The following is a 14,381-nucleotide window of genomic DNA, read 5'->3' as shown; positions in this document are numbered from 1 at the left end:
CTCCCTCCCTCCCTCCCTCCCTCCCTCCCTCCCTCCCTCCCTCCCTCCCTCCCTCCCTCCCTCCCTCCCTCCCTCCCTCCCTCCCTCCCTCCCTTTTTATTTTTGTTTTGTATAGCAGGCTAAAGATGATCCAGAAAGAGTGAGGTATGTGCTGACTAAATTATTGACATAAACCTATGTCCAGCATTGGCATTCAGGAGTTAGGTGCAATATGGGGAGTGCTGGGTTGTATTTTGTGGTTTCTTTCAAGCAATTCTCTGGTTTTTAAATCTAGTGTTTGCTGGTAATTCTTGAAGTAACTCATGCCTGGTATGATATACAACGTTTTAATGCTGGTTGAAATTTACCCAGGTAAAATCAGTTGAAGACAACTCTTTGAATAGGACATAAAATTATTATTGATCGAGTTATCAATTTTTAGGAGTTTTTTTTTGCAACGCTTGTGAGGTAGAATTTGATTTTGCTGCCATTAATGGAAAACTCGTCTTCTCCCACAAGTATTTAGACAGCTAAACTGTGGGGAAAATTTTCAGCTGACTTTTGTTGTTTGTCCACAGCTGTTGTTCTACATTTTCCTGATTCAAATTGGTGGGACATGAAATATTTGTAGAAGAGAGCTGGAAAGGGGCTGTAATTATTTTTTCTTTAGACAATCAGTTACTGGAAAACTAACACAGGGATTTTCAATTTTTTTCTTCCAACTGTGGATGTAGAACTTGAAACGACAATGATTTTCTTTGATTTTTCTCAGCATTTCAAATGTAACAGCACTGCCATCGTTTTTCTGAGTAGACACAGTCTCTGTCTGGAGGCCCAAATTTCCTATGCCTCACTATCTTCTAGTCTAGTTTTTTTAATAACTTGCCAAGAGTGGCAAGATTTGCGTGTTTGCCATTTAAAATGCATGCATGCACATGAATTATCCAGTTTTTCTTTGCCAGTGGCTGGTCTCCTCAGGGAGAGATGTAAAGGTGGAAAAATTGTTTGTTTGGCTTGTGAATATTTTGAGGGAAAAAGTCTTTTTAGTTTAAATATTTCTCCATGTATTCAGTCTAGGTACTCAGTGCTAAGCTTCCTAATTAACCTACAGAGTACCTGTTGCAGCTGAAGGATTTCTTACCTCAGTGCAGCTTTGTAAATGGTCAGTAATTTCTGTAATGTGTTGCTGAGACAATCGGTCTGTAATTGACTTAGAGATTTAAAGTGAGTCTCTTGCTGACATTGTGTTTATTGTTTGGAGTGCCAGATTAATTACAGCATGTATTGTAGTTGCTGTATTATGACCTCCATCTGCTTTTTATTAACTTTCTCTGTAAATGAGAAGCTGTCAGTGCGTACTGTTTCTTATATTCTGAAGAAAAATTTCCCCAAACCCCACAATTGTGTACTTTAAAAATTAAAGAACCGTTGTGTTTAGATCACAAGTTTGTTTATTTCTTTTGTTTCTGGAGCAGCTGACTCAAGCATAGATGACTCCTCCTTGTTTTGCAATAAATAAATGGACAGAAAGACCATCCCAGGCCATTTGAAACTCTGCCACAGGAGTTCGTGTTGGTTCTCTCTGATCTGAGCAGTCAGACACGCACAAACCCACAGCAGCCCTTGTGCCAGCAGCTGGCAGCAAATCCCTCCTTTACTGGGGTCACTTTTCCAAGCCTGCAGACTGCTGCCACTTCAGCAAGCAGCACCCAGCCCCAGGGTGGGTGACAGGCGAGGAGGCTTTGAAAGAAAGTCACGTTTGCTTGAGCCTTTTATCTCGTTAGTGCTCAGCTTGCCAGTGTTGCTGTGCTGGGGGTGTGTGCCTGCAGCCACGAGAGCTTAAAGGCATGAGTTTGTACTGGCTCAGAGGAAGATGAAATGTATTTATGGTCACATTGGTGAATGTTTTAAGGAAAATCTAGGTAGTGAAGGAGCCAGCAGGTGGCCATTGTACTTTAACTACACTTACACAAGGATGATTCGAATTTTCGTCATTCCTGTAGGAGTAGGAAGATTTTGGACTTTCGCGTTTTTGATCGGGGCTTGCTGTGTTTTCTGCGAAGAGCAGAGATTTGTTTACACTTGGCCAGACAAGGGAGGGTAAAACACAAACACAGTTGTAATATGAAGGGAATTATCAAGGGGCTTAGCATCCAGTGAGTGTGCTTGGCAGTAACTGCAGTAAAACTGAAATTTCAAGCCCTGGAATGTAGTAATATAAACTTATTGCTGTAATTAAATTACTTGAGAGTACAAATTTGTCATGATCTTTCAGTGAAAATTGGAATTAGTTGATGTATTGGTTTTGGGTTTTTAGGAGCTTCTAGCAAGCTTGTAATGTACTCTGCACTGCGTTTGCATGTAAACTGACTGTGTTCCACTCTGGTGCCCATCTTTCTATTTAAACTCAATTTTTGGGACACAAAATGCAGTTTCTCAGAGTGACTGCTGAAATTGACATTGCAGAGATGCTCAATAGCTGATTAATTTCCCAGAGGTGAGTTTTGCTCTTAGTCTCATAATGGGGAGAGACAGATGACAGAAGTGATGCAGAGAAAATTCATCTGAGAAGAGCTCAGGAATGATTTCTTGATTTGAAAGGCAATGCTGGACATCTTTCAGGTGTTTGGTGTTTTTATTTCTCAGTATATCACAAGGAAGTTACCCTCGCAGAGGAGTGTTTACCCACAGTGTGGGCAGTGTTTGCTTGCTCTGAGCCCCTCCCTGAAAAGAAAAGCAGATGTTTTTAAGTCACTGTTCTTCAGGAGATGAAGGTTTGCTTCCCAAACCAGCTGTAAACTGCCTGTAATACTGGTGAAATTAATTTAATATCTGTGGATAAGAACCTTTTGATGTAAGGTATACAGCTCTCAGAGTGCCATATACATATTGCCAAGCTAAAAGCTAAGAAATGATCAATCATTACATGATTAAAATGTGATTTGGTATTCGCATAACAAACTGTTGGTGTAAAAGCATCTAGAAGGTTTTAGTATTCAAAACCAATTGTCACCAGATGGATAATATTTTTGTTGATCAGGTGCATCCCAAGTGGGTTTAGAAGGAAGATGGAAACACTGCTTTCCTTATCTCTCTATTTGCCTTTGTCTTCCTGGAGACTACAGCCTGCACAGTGGTGGTGCATGGAAAAAGCCAATACATTGCCATGCTGGCTGGAAAAAAAATGTGTGCCTTGTGCTTCTAAAAAATAATCAAACAAATAGTCATAGTCAGTGGCAGAAATTTGTTGATAATGTAGCAATTTTTGAGTCAAATTTCATACACTTAAGGTCATCATAACTTTAAAATATGTATTGATTCTTCATATTTCAAGCCCAAGATGTAGAGAGGGGTATGTGTTAATGATCTAACACTGTCTCAGAAAATGACTTTACAGCCTCAAAAAAGAGTTCAGGAACTTTTTCTTATTTAGTATCTGTCTGTTGTAAGCAATGTAATTAATGTCTGGTACATGGGAAGAAAAACTAGGCAGCAAAAGTTGTCTGCTTGTACTGGAGTTCTTTTTTTAAGAGCCTACTAAGCCCTTGAATCAATATTCCTGTGGACTCTCAGACTGAAGTTTTACTGGGTTGTCATCATTTTCATCTAATTCATGTAGCTGTTGCTACTTGAATAGCTCTCAAGAATACAGTTTAGATGATTCTTTACTGGACTTGGCATTTTTTTCTTTGTTTAGAAAAAACAAGCAAACAACAAGTGCTACCTGTTCACCATGTTCATCAGGAATACAGTTGAAATACCGTGTAAATATATAATAATTTGGGCAAGGAAAACTTTCCTGGGGAAAATTCATTTCACAGAGTGTGATACTAAAGCAGGGAAAGTAAAGTGTTTGTAATGGTGATCAAAAATATTCTATGAACTCTCTTTGGCTCATCTTTGTCTGATGTCCTGTTGGGAGGCAGCTGTTTTTATCTTTCTGAAAACATTTCATTCCGTCCTGATTCCCAAGAGGACAGATCTGTTTGTCCTGCTCATTCAGGCCTGTATAGTGTCTTAATCTTTGCTGCAGACTAACTGCATCCTCCTGGTCCAGCCACAGAATTCATCCTTTTGGTGGCTGTGCCCAAACCAGCTCACACAGCAGGATGCAGTCAGAGAATCAGACATTAAAAGGTGCAGCAGTAGCCAGGGATTGGATGTGGGAGCACTGCAAGGAGGGCTGAGCCTGAGGCGTTAATTTAAGATCACGAGTCAGATGATGTTTTTTGTTTTGAAAAACATAGTCACAAGAACTTTTTGAGAATGTGTGTGAGAAACTAAAATTATCTCATGGCTTATGCATCAGAATTGCAACCCTGAGTATGAGTCTATGTCCAGTGAAGATAGAGTGGTGTTATTTCTGGTAGGAATGTTGTGGCTGTTCTCTAGGTCCTCTGTTAAGCTGATTTTACGGTACTACAGCTTTTTTCTTCTCTGTATTTCTTATTTTCTTCCCCAGGCATTGTGATTGTGTCTGTGCTTTGAGATACAATGGCAACAGATATTTAAGTCGTGAACTGTGAATTTGTTTGGTCTGTGCTGAAAAAAATAAGCCATAGCAGACTTTGTGTCCTGCTGAGAGATTGCCTTGCTTAGGGTGGCTTCTTGGGCTGAAGGCTGAAGAGCAGCTGCTGAAGAGACAGCAGAAGGGCTGCATGGCGTGTGCCTTTTTGTGGCTGACTGTATTTGCAAAATGTCCCTAATGGCTCTTTTTAGAAGTAAAAAGGAATTTAAGCTAATCATGGTGGTAACTGAAGTTGTGTAACTGAAATGGAGTGTCTTGGTGATTACAATTAATTTATTCTCGTTTTTCTTTTCAGGTTTTCTTCTCCATCTTGGCCTTCCCCTTCTCCCTTGAAATCTGGTCACTTTTCTGTTTAAATTGCCATATGATCTGTTACCTCTTCCTTGTCTTCCCTCTTTGCTTATGCTTTAAGAGAAGTCTTTTCAACTTCATTTCCTCTGTCAGTGGTCTGAAATCCAGTCATCAATAGTTTATTTCTCCAAACATAATATTGTACAGGTAATCTATTTTTTAAAGCTTATCTGATGTTTCTGGCTAATTTTCACTTAATTCTGGGCATTTTGAATTTTCAGTGTTCTGCTGGGATATTTCAAAGCTGCTAGGAGATCCAAATGTGGGATTCAGCTATGATTCATGTACAAGTGCATCTCATTTCTTTTAATTTGTGAGGCTACATCAAACAGATATTTCACTCTAAGGGCCATTTTAAGTAGCCTCTTGCAGATACTGACATTTTCTTTTGAGCTACACTGAAATCTTTGAGAAACAAGATTCTTTTCTCTGCTCTACCGGATGCTGTGCTGCATTTCTTAAGGTTTTTGTGTCTGTAAGGTGGGTGTGTTACTGAGTCTGTACCGTGTGAATATCTGTGAATATCTGTGTATGTGTCTGTATATAAGTGTATTACTGTAAATGGTGGTGAGAAGTGAGGAGGGGATTGCTGGCTGCACATCAGGCACTGGTTACAGGGCAGGGTTGAGAAGCAGTGCTCTGCTGGTTGATGCTCCTCAGGTGACAGCACGGCAGCAACCAAACCGTAACAAGAGTGAAGGGCTGTGTGCCTGCTGCCTTTCCTGGGGGGAGCAGAGTGCAGGAACAGTGCAACAAGTGCTTGCTTTTCCTCAGCTTTTCTCATGTCCTGAGTTGAACAGAAGTTCTTCTAAAGATGGTTTGGAGTTAGGTGGCAGTAATGGGGAAAGTTAAGAGTGAAAAAGTGCTGAGGAGACAAAGAGTCTTTCAAATGTGTGTGCTCATATAGGCAGTGGCTCTAGCTCCTCCCAGAGACATTTCATAAACAGTTGTTTGTCCACAACAAACAGATGCCCCAGAACACCCAGAGCCTCGGGATATGTCTCTCTGAGGACACTGTTAATTGCTTGCAGCCCATGTTGAGTTTTATGAAGTTCTGGGTAGGCTTTTGATCATGTCCAAGTTAGCTGGGTGAAATTGAAAATGATGCTGCAGTCTAATTTCAGCTAAAATGAGGAAAAAAGATGTGTTGTTGAGTGATACCTCTGAGAAAACTCAGGAGTCTTCAGTAGGAAATGGCTCATGGCTTTCTGCCTTAATACACGAGTAGCTTTTTCCTTCAGTGGTTTAGGCCCTGGGAAGGAAGAGTGAGTGCCCTGAGTTGTATTGGAGAGAGGATAAATATTCTTTTAAACTGGCAAGCCAACAGCACCAAGTGCACAAGTGATGAATTTGCTTTATTATTTAATCAAGCTCTTTTGCATGTGCCCTTACTCCTGAGCATTTGCTCTATGCTTTTAGCCTTAATGTTGCTTTTCCATGGCAATAGTTTGAGCCTATTTCAAGTCTCTCTTGGCTATTAACAATCATCTACTTTGGTGAGGGAATATCCACTCCTAAAACTGTACACACAGTATTTCCTAATATATTTATCAGCATTAAATAAATTGTTCCAGTTTAATTATCCTTTTTCCTATATTAATAGGAAGATTTTTTTTTTACCTTTTTGCTTAATTCACTTGTTTTCTAGGTCTATGTTTCCTCATCTTGTAGAGTGATCAATTCAGCCCTTTCAGATGAGGACTTACCACCTTCTATGTGTTAATTTGTTGGGTTTTTTTTTTCCCTTTTAATTTCTCACATAGCTTAGTGTGTTTTTGTTGGTGTGCTTGGGACAGACACTCATAACTTGTCCCTTAAAAATGCTGGGTCTCTTGAGTCTTTGTTTGAATGGCTCAAGTTCTGTAATACTCTCAGGCTATTCAAATCTTAATCAGCCACTCTTAAGAATGACTGTCATCTGCCGTGGTGTTGCCCAGTTGTCTGGCTATTTTTAGAGTAATGGTATTTTGGTATTTGTGTTACTTAACTTAAGGCTGTTCATCCTGTAAACAAGCTGGATGCATAGCTGTGGTCTGAAGAGCTGCCCCAGACATTAAATGTAACACTTAAATTTCAGGAGAGGCCTACACAGTTAAATGGCTTCAATATCTGAAATAGTTATTGTGTGGCAGAAGTTGGTGTAGATGCATTTGCACTGGCACAAACATACTTTTGCATGGAAGAATTTTATTTTGTTTACTGAAGTGTCACACACAATAATAGTAAAAAAGCTGGAGGCTTGCTGGTATAGCTGTGAACAAAGACTGGGGAGGTGAAACTATGCCAAACTCTGGAGTGAGGAATCTGAGGATAGGAGCAATAAAAGACCACTTGAAGGCTGGAGTCTGGCAAAATTAAGACTCTTGAGAAAAATTTCCAGCAGTGTCTGTTGTGTAACTTTAGCTTCCTATTCTATGTAAATATTCATCCATTCTTGGAGGGGGCAGGGGGGGAAGACCTGTTATTTTTTTTTTTTCCTTTTCCATTCCTTAGGAAAAATATACTGCCCTTCAAAATTGATGGAAAAAACTGATTACTATAGAAGGGCATTTTTAATAGTTTGCAAGACGCTAATCATGTCACTTCTTATGGGTTAAAACCTTTTTCAGGGTCTGATACTGCACTTTAAATGAAGTGTTAAAGTCTTATATGCTTTTAGCACACAGACCTCTTCTGAAGCCTTTGTTCTGTTTGCAAAGCTTTGGTGTCTCATGTCTTTATTTATAGTAGGCACCTGTTCTTTGCTTTCTCTAGTTTTATATGGAGCATATCCCAGTTATATTGGGGTGCTTAGAAAAAGAGGTGATTCCCCCCCCCCCCCCCAGTGAAAACAGTTATCAAACCTCATGTTCCTTAGGGATGAGGAATGATGTAGCATCACCTGGACAAAGTGGGGAGTTGGTTGGCCTTGTTCAGTGGGAGGTTTCCTGCCAGCCAGGGCTGTGTGCTGGTGCCATGGCCACATGGATCAGTGGCAGCATGACTGGAGTGCTGGTTTGTGCTTATCTGCACTGTCACTACCAGACACGTGTCCCACTTGTTACAGTTTTGTACCTGACAATTCTCTTCACACTTGGGAGGGTGCCATGGATAATTTTGGGGGCTTTGACAGTGCATTGCTGACATCACACCTGTAGGTATTTCAAATATTAAATGTAGAGCTTTATCCAACCAAGATTTTTGGCTTAGTGCCTAAGACAAGGTAGGATTTTTTTTCTAAATTAAATGTGACTGTTAATCTGTGGAATCATCTGCAGAGCAAACAAGCTGTGATTCCACAGCTATATTAAGAAATTTTGTTTCTGAAATACACAGAAAATCAGGTTATTATGATCCAATTGTCTCTCTAAATTCTTAATTGATTCCTGAAATTATCTGTTCGTTGATTATTATTTGGGTGCCTGTGAGTTTTCCTGCAGGTCATACATAGTTTCAACGTGCTTTCAACTCATGCAAGGCCAATTCAAACACTTCAAAATCTTTTAGTTACAAGTAACTCTTTTCAGGCAAAATTTGATGAGGATGTTGTATTTAAATAGTATTTCACTGAAGGAAAAACAAACAACTCTCAAAGGATGAATTTCTTTGACTTAAACTGACCTCCTTTGTATCCATTTCCAACCACTGTGTCCTTGAGAAGTCAGGTAAGGAGAGGGTACTTAAGACCAATTTTGAAAGATTTTGGTAGCATATTTTAGAGTTGTACCTGGCATCAGTGGATTCTTTTTTGCTTTGTGGGTTCTTCAGGTTTTTTTTTCAATTGAGCGATTGAGCTTTTTTCATCTTAAAAGAACAAACAAGTGTAGAAATACAGGAGGCTTAGCTGATGCTGTCAGTATCAACAGAAAAGAGATGTCCAACTGAGATGAGAAATGGAAAAAATAGGTATTCTAAACTGTATTTTCACTCATGAGTAAGCAAATAATATTATGGAATGATGGTAATCTCCTTTGGTACTAATAGGATGCCAGGATTGATTTCAGGTAATTTTCCTACACACAATCTAATGTGTATTTAAATATAATATTTGAAATGTGTGAAAATCAGCTCCACAGTGGTGATGATGGTCTGGGCTTGTGTTTTTCCTGGTTGCATCTAAAGAGCACTTGGAGCACACACAGTGTGCTAGAATCTGCTTCTGGGAATTTCTGACTGCAACATCCACTTGAAGTATCATTTACAGCTTAAATGCATTAGAACCACATGGCTTCCTGTCAACTTAAAAAAGAAAAGAAAAATTGCCCTCAAGACTATTTTGTTGGGTTTTTGTTTGACTTTGCTCCATTGTGAAAGGCTGAAGCAGCAGATTTTTGAAGCTTCTGTAGCTTCTGTGTGCATAGCATGTTTTAGTGACTATGGTTTTTCCATTTTCAAAAATAAAATATATCTGCTTCTCAGAACTCAAAATGCTGCATTTTTCATGACCTTCATGAAACTTTGCAGTGGATCCTGTGTTCCTTCGGTATTTCAGTATCCTCAGCTGAATGTACTCAGGACTTCTCAGTGGTAAAGACTAAAGGCTTATTTTTACTGTTGGAATGAAGAGTATCCAGGCATGACTTAGAGTTTCAATTTTCAATTGAATAGAACAGGTTTACAGCTTACAGTTGTATTATTTCACATTTTTTTAGTAGGGAGGTGATTTCAATTACTGAGATGATGGAAGATGCAGATAGGTTGTGTTACAGCTATTTTCTCCTGCCATTGAGAATATATTTACTTTTATATTCCCTAAGATGTATGTGTTTGTCTAGCATAATGAATTACATTAATTAAAGAAGAGTCTTGAATTCAAAATTCAAGAATTCTGAATTCAGAAGAGCATTGGGAATTTTTAATTATTTTTTTTTTAAAGAACAGTCCATTACATCACAGGAGAAAAAGGCACTGAAAAAGGGAAGAGGACTCAAGAACAGAGGAAAGAGGCATCACCTGCAATATCATACCCTTGTTTATAACAGTTAGAAATGTGGGTGGTATTTGGGCATTTCTTTGTATGTTGTGACTGAAATTACATTTAATGTTTTGATTTGATGTTTTGCACTGTGGCACTTTGTGCTCCTGGACACCAGATGGTGCTGCTAAACTGGCTGATGAGTAATCTTCACACTTGGAGTAATTGTTACTTGATTTAGTTCCAAACTTGGGTCTGTACTGTCTGACCAGGTGTATATTATGCAGAACTCCACCTGCTAGCTCAGCCCAACACTTTGTGTTGTTTAAGGGCAGTGATCTCAAAATGATGATGTAAAGCAAGTGGGCTGTAGAATCAATATTTTAGATCTCACTGGGCAAAACCCACCATCAGCTGCTGTTCCTGCTAATTTATGTACTTGAACTTGAGCAATTTGTTTTAATAAACTGTCATTTACATTTCATTTGAAAAGTGCAATCAGAAATCTTTGGGTGGAGACACCTTTAGTGCCAGGTTAAAATGCCAAAGGATATTTGTAGAGACTAATTCAATATAATGAAGTGGTGATGAGGGAGGGTTAGAGTTTGGTGGGCTGCCAAAAAACCTTTGAGTTGTCTGCTATTACTTTTGGTTTGAGAAGATGTGCTATGAGCTATGTAATTGCATTGCAGACAGTGTTTATGATACTGTGATATACATTCAAAATTTGACTTCTATTTATTTTAAGTTGGTTCTCATGTTTAATAAATTCATCTGATAATCCTAATTGTGGGGCTGAAGGGATGGAATAAGACATTTTCGTCTTTAGCTGAATCCCAATGGCTGGTGGTACAGTTTATCAGTAGATTATAAATAATGGCCTCAAATTTATTTGAGCAGTGAGGAAATTTTTTTATAGATATTTTACTGTGTTTCTTACAAGTTTATTTCTTTTATAGATCCCCATATTAAAGTTTCTGGAAAAAAAGAAAACGTTAAAGAAGCAAAAGAGAAAATCATGTCTGTCTTGGACACAAAAGTAAGAAAACTTGCTTAGAATGATACCTTAGCCCCTAATTTTGTGGTGATATTGATCTCTTTAACGGGCATATTTCAAGAGAAGGTATTTATGGACTTTATGGAGCAAAGTCTCCGATAAATGCCTTGCAGATGTTTATATTGGTGTATACCCACATATTTAAGCATTTTGCAAGAAGAATACTTGCTTAAAGCAGCTTTTCCAGATCTGAATTATATAGAAATAGTATTTCCAGCCATCTGACTAAAAGCATAGGTGATTTGTTCAGTGAATTGAGGTTTTACTTCAAAATCTGAAATACACCTTCATTGCAAGCAATAGATTATGCAACCACTGCAGAGAACCTAACATTTTGTTTATTTGAAATTTGATTTTAGGAGTGTTTATGCTGTTGTATGTTTAATAGTTACTCTGTTCTTACACTCTGAAACATCAGGACGGGATCTAGATTTTGGTGGGGGTGGGGGGCGGTCTCTTCTGTTGATCAGATACTGTTTTCATTCAGCCGCAGCTCTTCTGGGGCAGTGTGTGTGGCTCCCGAACACTCCAGTGATAAGCACCGCTTTTTGCACAACTATTAACAACATTACTGTGAACAACAGAGCTTTTAAGAATAGCTGTAGGCAGTGTTTGTGTATTTTAAAAATTCCTGTACCAAAAAAAATTGTTTAAGGAAGAAACAACGCTGTTACTTGGTCCCATGGCTTTGATTTGCAAAGTCTTCATAATGTGATCCTTTCAGATCCAGCAGGGCTGTGTGACTTCAACTGAAAGAACATAGAATTAAAAGAAATTAGAATTAATTGCAAAAGGACATTTGTCCTTAGTAATTTTAAAAGCCTTAGTAATTTTTTTTTGAAGATGCATCTTTTGGACTATTTATCTCCACATTATTTCCTCACTAGAAAAAAACAAGACCAAATTGACATCCAACTGATTCCCATTAAAAACATCATCCTTGAGTGGAAGTTAAGTAATAGCAAAAATACCTTGGAAATACAATTTTCATGTCATTCTTGAAGTTATGTTAGCCTTAAAAACTTAAATACTCAGGTTCTGCTGTGACCATGTCTAACTGTGGGTGCTTGATTTCCAGAGCAATCGGGTAACCTTAAAGATGGATGTTTCACATACAGAGCATTCTCATGTGATAGGTAAAGGTGGCAATAATATTAAAAAAGTGATGGAAGAAACGGGATGCCATATCCATTTTCCAGACTCAAATAGAAACAATCAAGCGGAGAAAAGCAACCAAGTAAGTATTAATACTGAGCTCATTTGTATTGTAATTCCCTAGAGTATAAAACATTTCTAAACTTCTCTCATCAGTATGAGTTTTTTGGGGATGGTGTGTTCATGTTCAGGGAAATAGATTTTCGGTATTTACACTGTATGGAAAGTGCAGGGCTTCCTAAGTGAGCAAATCTTACAGATGGAAACAATTTGTGATGGCTCATGAATCATTTTAATTTTTTTAAGCTAAAATTACTTTGCACATGCAGAAGTCAGCAACTTAGTGTGAATGGTAGAGAAGTGGTATGAAAAATCTGCTTTTGTAATTGTTTTCCTGTTCAACACAGTGACTTACCCAGCATAGTGATTAATTTTTTGGTACTTTTTCTTATGGTATAACTTAGTTGAAGACTAAACTTAGCAAATAGCCAGCAGAATTGAATGTCCTATTGTAAGAGTTCAACTTCATTAGAATGACTCATTGAGCCTGAATTGTACATCTTTTCTAGTGCTAATATTAGTGCAATGTTTAGTTTCAAGTCTCTCGTCCTTGTACTTAGAATTCCCTCTTGTGCATCCTAATGGCTGCTGAGCAAAATGCAGTAATTTCAAAACATTCAAGAAAACCTACTGTTGCCAAATATTAGCATTGAGCACGTGTATACATTAATAATTCCATTATTTGACCTAAACCACTGTATTTGATATATCCTTTTTTTCTAGTTGCTTAAATGCATATAATCTAAGATGCTGTAACATTTATTTTACTATTGGCTAAAGTTCTCAGCTAGTGTTTAGAGAACAATTAGGATGTCAGCAGATGTGAAATGTGTTGATATTTTTTAGATTTTTTTTTTCTTTTGGGAGAACACAGCTATCTGAATAACTTTTCCATGCCTCACTTGAAAATATGATCCAATGTTTTTCATATTCTTGCTCTTCCAGGTGTCTATTGCAGGACAGCCAGCTGGAGTGGAGTCTGCAAGAGTCAGAATTCGGGTAATGCTCTAGCTCAGTGTAGGGTCCCTTTGAAAACACCTGTCAGGGAAAAAAATGCATGGTTTTGAGAACCCTAGGGTTGTCTGCCTCTGTCTGGTGACAGCCGAAATGTAGGAACAAATGTGAGTATACATATGAGGAATTTGCCAAGGGTATTATACCAGTGATTCACATTCTGGCCAAATATTTAACTGGCCCAAAGTGGATCATGAACGTGAGGTCTACATTCTAAGCAAGATGTAAATTAATTCCATACTGTGTAGAAAATTATATCTTAACTTACCCACCACAGATGGCCTGTGGAAGATCAGGCATCTTATGTGAATCTATGAATTGGGGAAGGCAATTTCTGCTTCTCACATTTTAACTGCTTTCATGTATAATTTGTTTAAAAAATTCAGTGTCATTCTCTACTTGTAGCTATTTTCTATCTTTTCCGTTTAGCTTCAACTCTTACGTGCATTTTGGCATAGATAATTAAAAATCAAATAAATTAAAAAAGCTTACTGCAATTTTTTTAGCCAGACTTGTCACACGACCTTATTCCAAATGTTCCCACTATTTTGGAGCATTGGAAAAAAAATCAACCAAACCAAACTCAAAAAAGCCTCTGCAAAAAAACTTCACTTTAGTATCCTTCAGGTAAAAAAGGTGCCTTTTTCCAAGTGACAATATAGTTTTATCCATGAACTCTGGGCAGAGGATGTGTTTGGTCAGTTAAGTCATCAATGACCAGTACATTATGATTGAGGACTAAAATTGTTGTAGTTTGAGTATGGATGTGGTTTTCAATATCTGCCCTTCATGACTGTTGTAGGAGCTGCTTCCATTGGTACTCATGTTTGAATTGCCTATTGCTGGAATTCTCCAACCCATCCCAGATCCGAATTCTCCAACCATTCAGCATGTATGTCAGACGTATAACGTTTCAGTTTCCTTCAAACAACGCTCTCGAATGTATGGTGCTACAGTCATTGTCAGAGGGTCACAAAACAACACTAGTGCTGTGAAGGTAATCTCTGCTCTTGAAAAGGTTTTTGAATGTCATATATTTATAATTTATGTCTAAGATGGTATGTCTTTCCTCATTTGCACATGTTATTGTATAATCACTTGCAAACCCTGAGAATTTGAATTTTTTCCTTTACTTAACTTATACAGGCAATGTTTAAAAGTGCATAGAAAATAGTTTTAAATTTTAAGTTTAAAATAAGTTTAGGATTTAGCATCGTTGGTGGTAAGTTCGCCTCCTGCACATTTGTTCAGGTTTTTGGGAATTCTGGAACATGTACTGGTCTTACCCATCTTTCAATTCAAAAACAACTCAAACAAAAACCAACTTGTTCATGCTGAGCTCT

At 38.1% G+C, this 14,381-nt stretch overlaps 1 protein-coding gene across 2 annotated transcripts in view; it reads left to right on the top strand.

Annotated features, from left to right (window-relative positions):
* BICC1 (BicC family RNA binding protein 1) overlaps positions 1 to 14,381 on the top strand; it is a 92,765-nt gene that overhangs the window by 58,262 nt on the left and 20,122 nt on the right. For both annotated transcript variants that reach the window (XM_058841617.1, XM_058841618.1), the window contains exons 4-7: positions 10,712 to 10,791; positions 11,888 to 12,046; positions 12,970 to 13,023; positions 13,841 to 14,035. In XM_058841617.1, coding sequence (XP_058697600.1) covers positions 10,712 to 10,791; positions 11,888 to 12,046; positions 12,970 to 13,023; positions 13,841 to 14,035 — 488 coding nt within the window. The remainder of the gene's footprint in view (positions 1 to 10,711; positions 10,792 to 11,887; positions 12,047 to 12,969; positions 13,024 to 13,840; positions 14,036 to 14,381) is intronic.

Source organism: Poecile atricapillus, chromosome 6 (assembly GCF_030490865.1).
Source record: "Poecile atricapillus isolate bPoeAtr1 chromosome 6, bPoeAtr1.hap1, whole genome shotgun sequence".
Classification (NCBI taxonomy): Eukaryota; Metazoa; Chordata; class Aves; order Passeriformes; family Paridae; genus Poecile; species Poecile atricapillus.
Note: the sequence above shows the minus strand (reverse complement) of the source record. Positions and strands in the feature narration are given on the sequence as shown.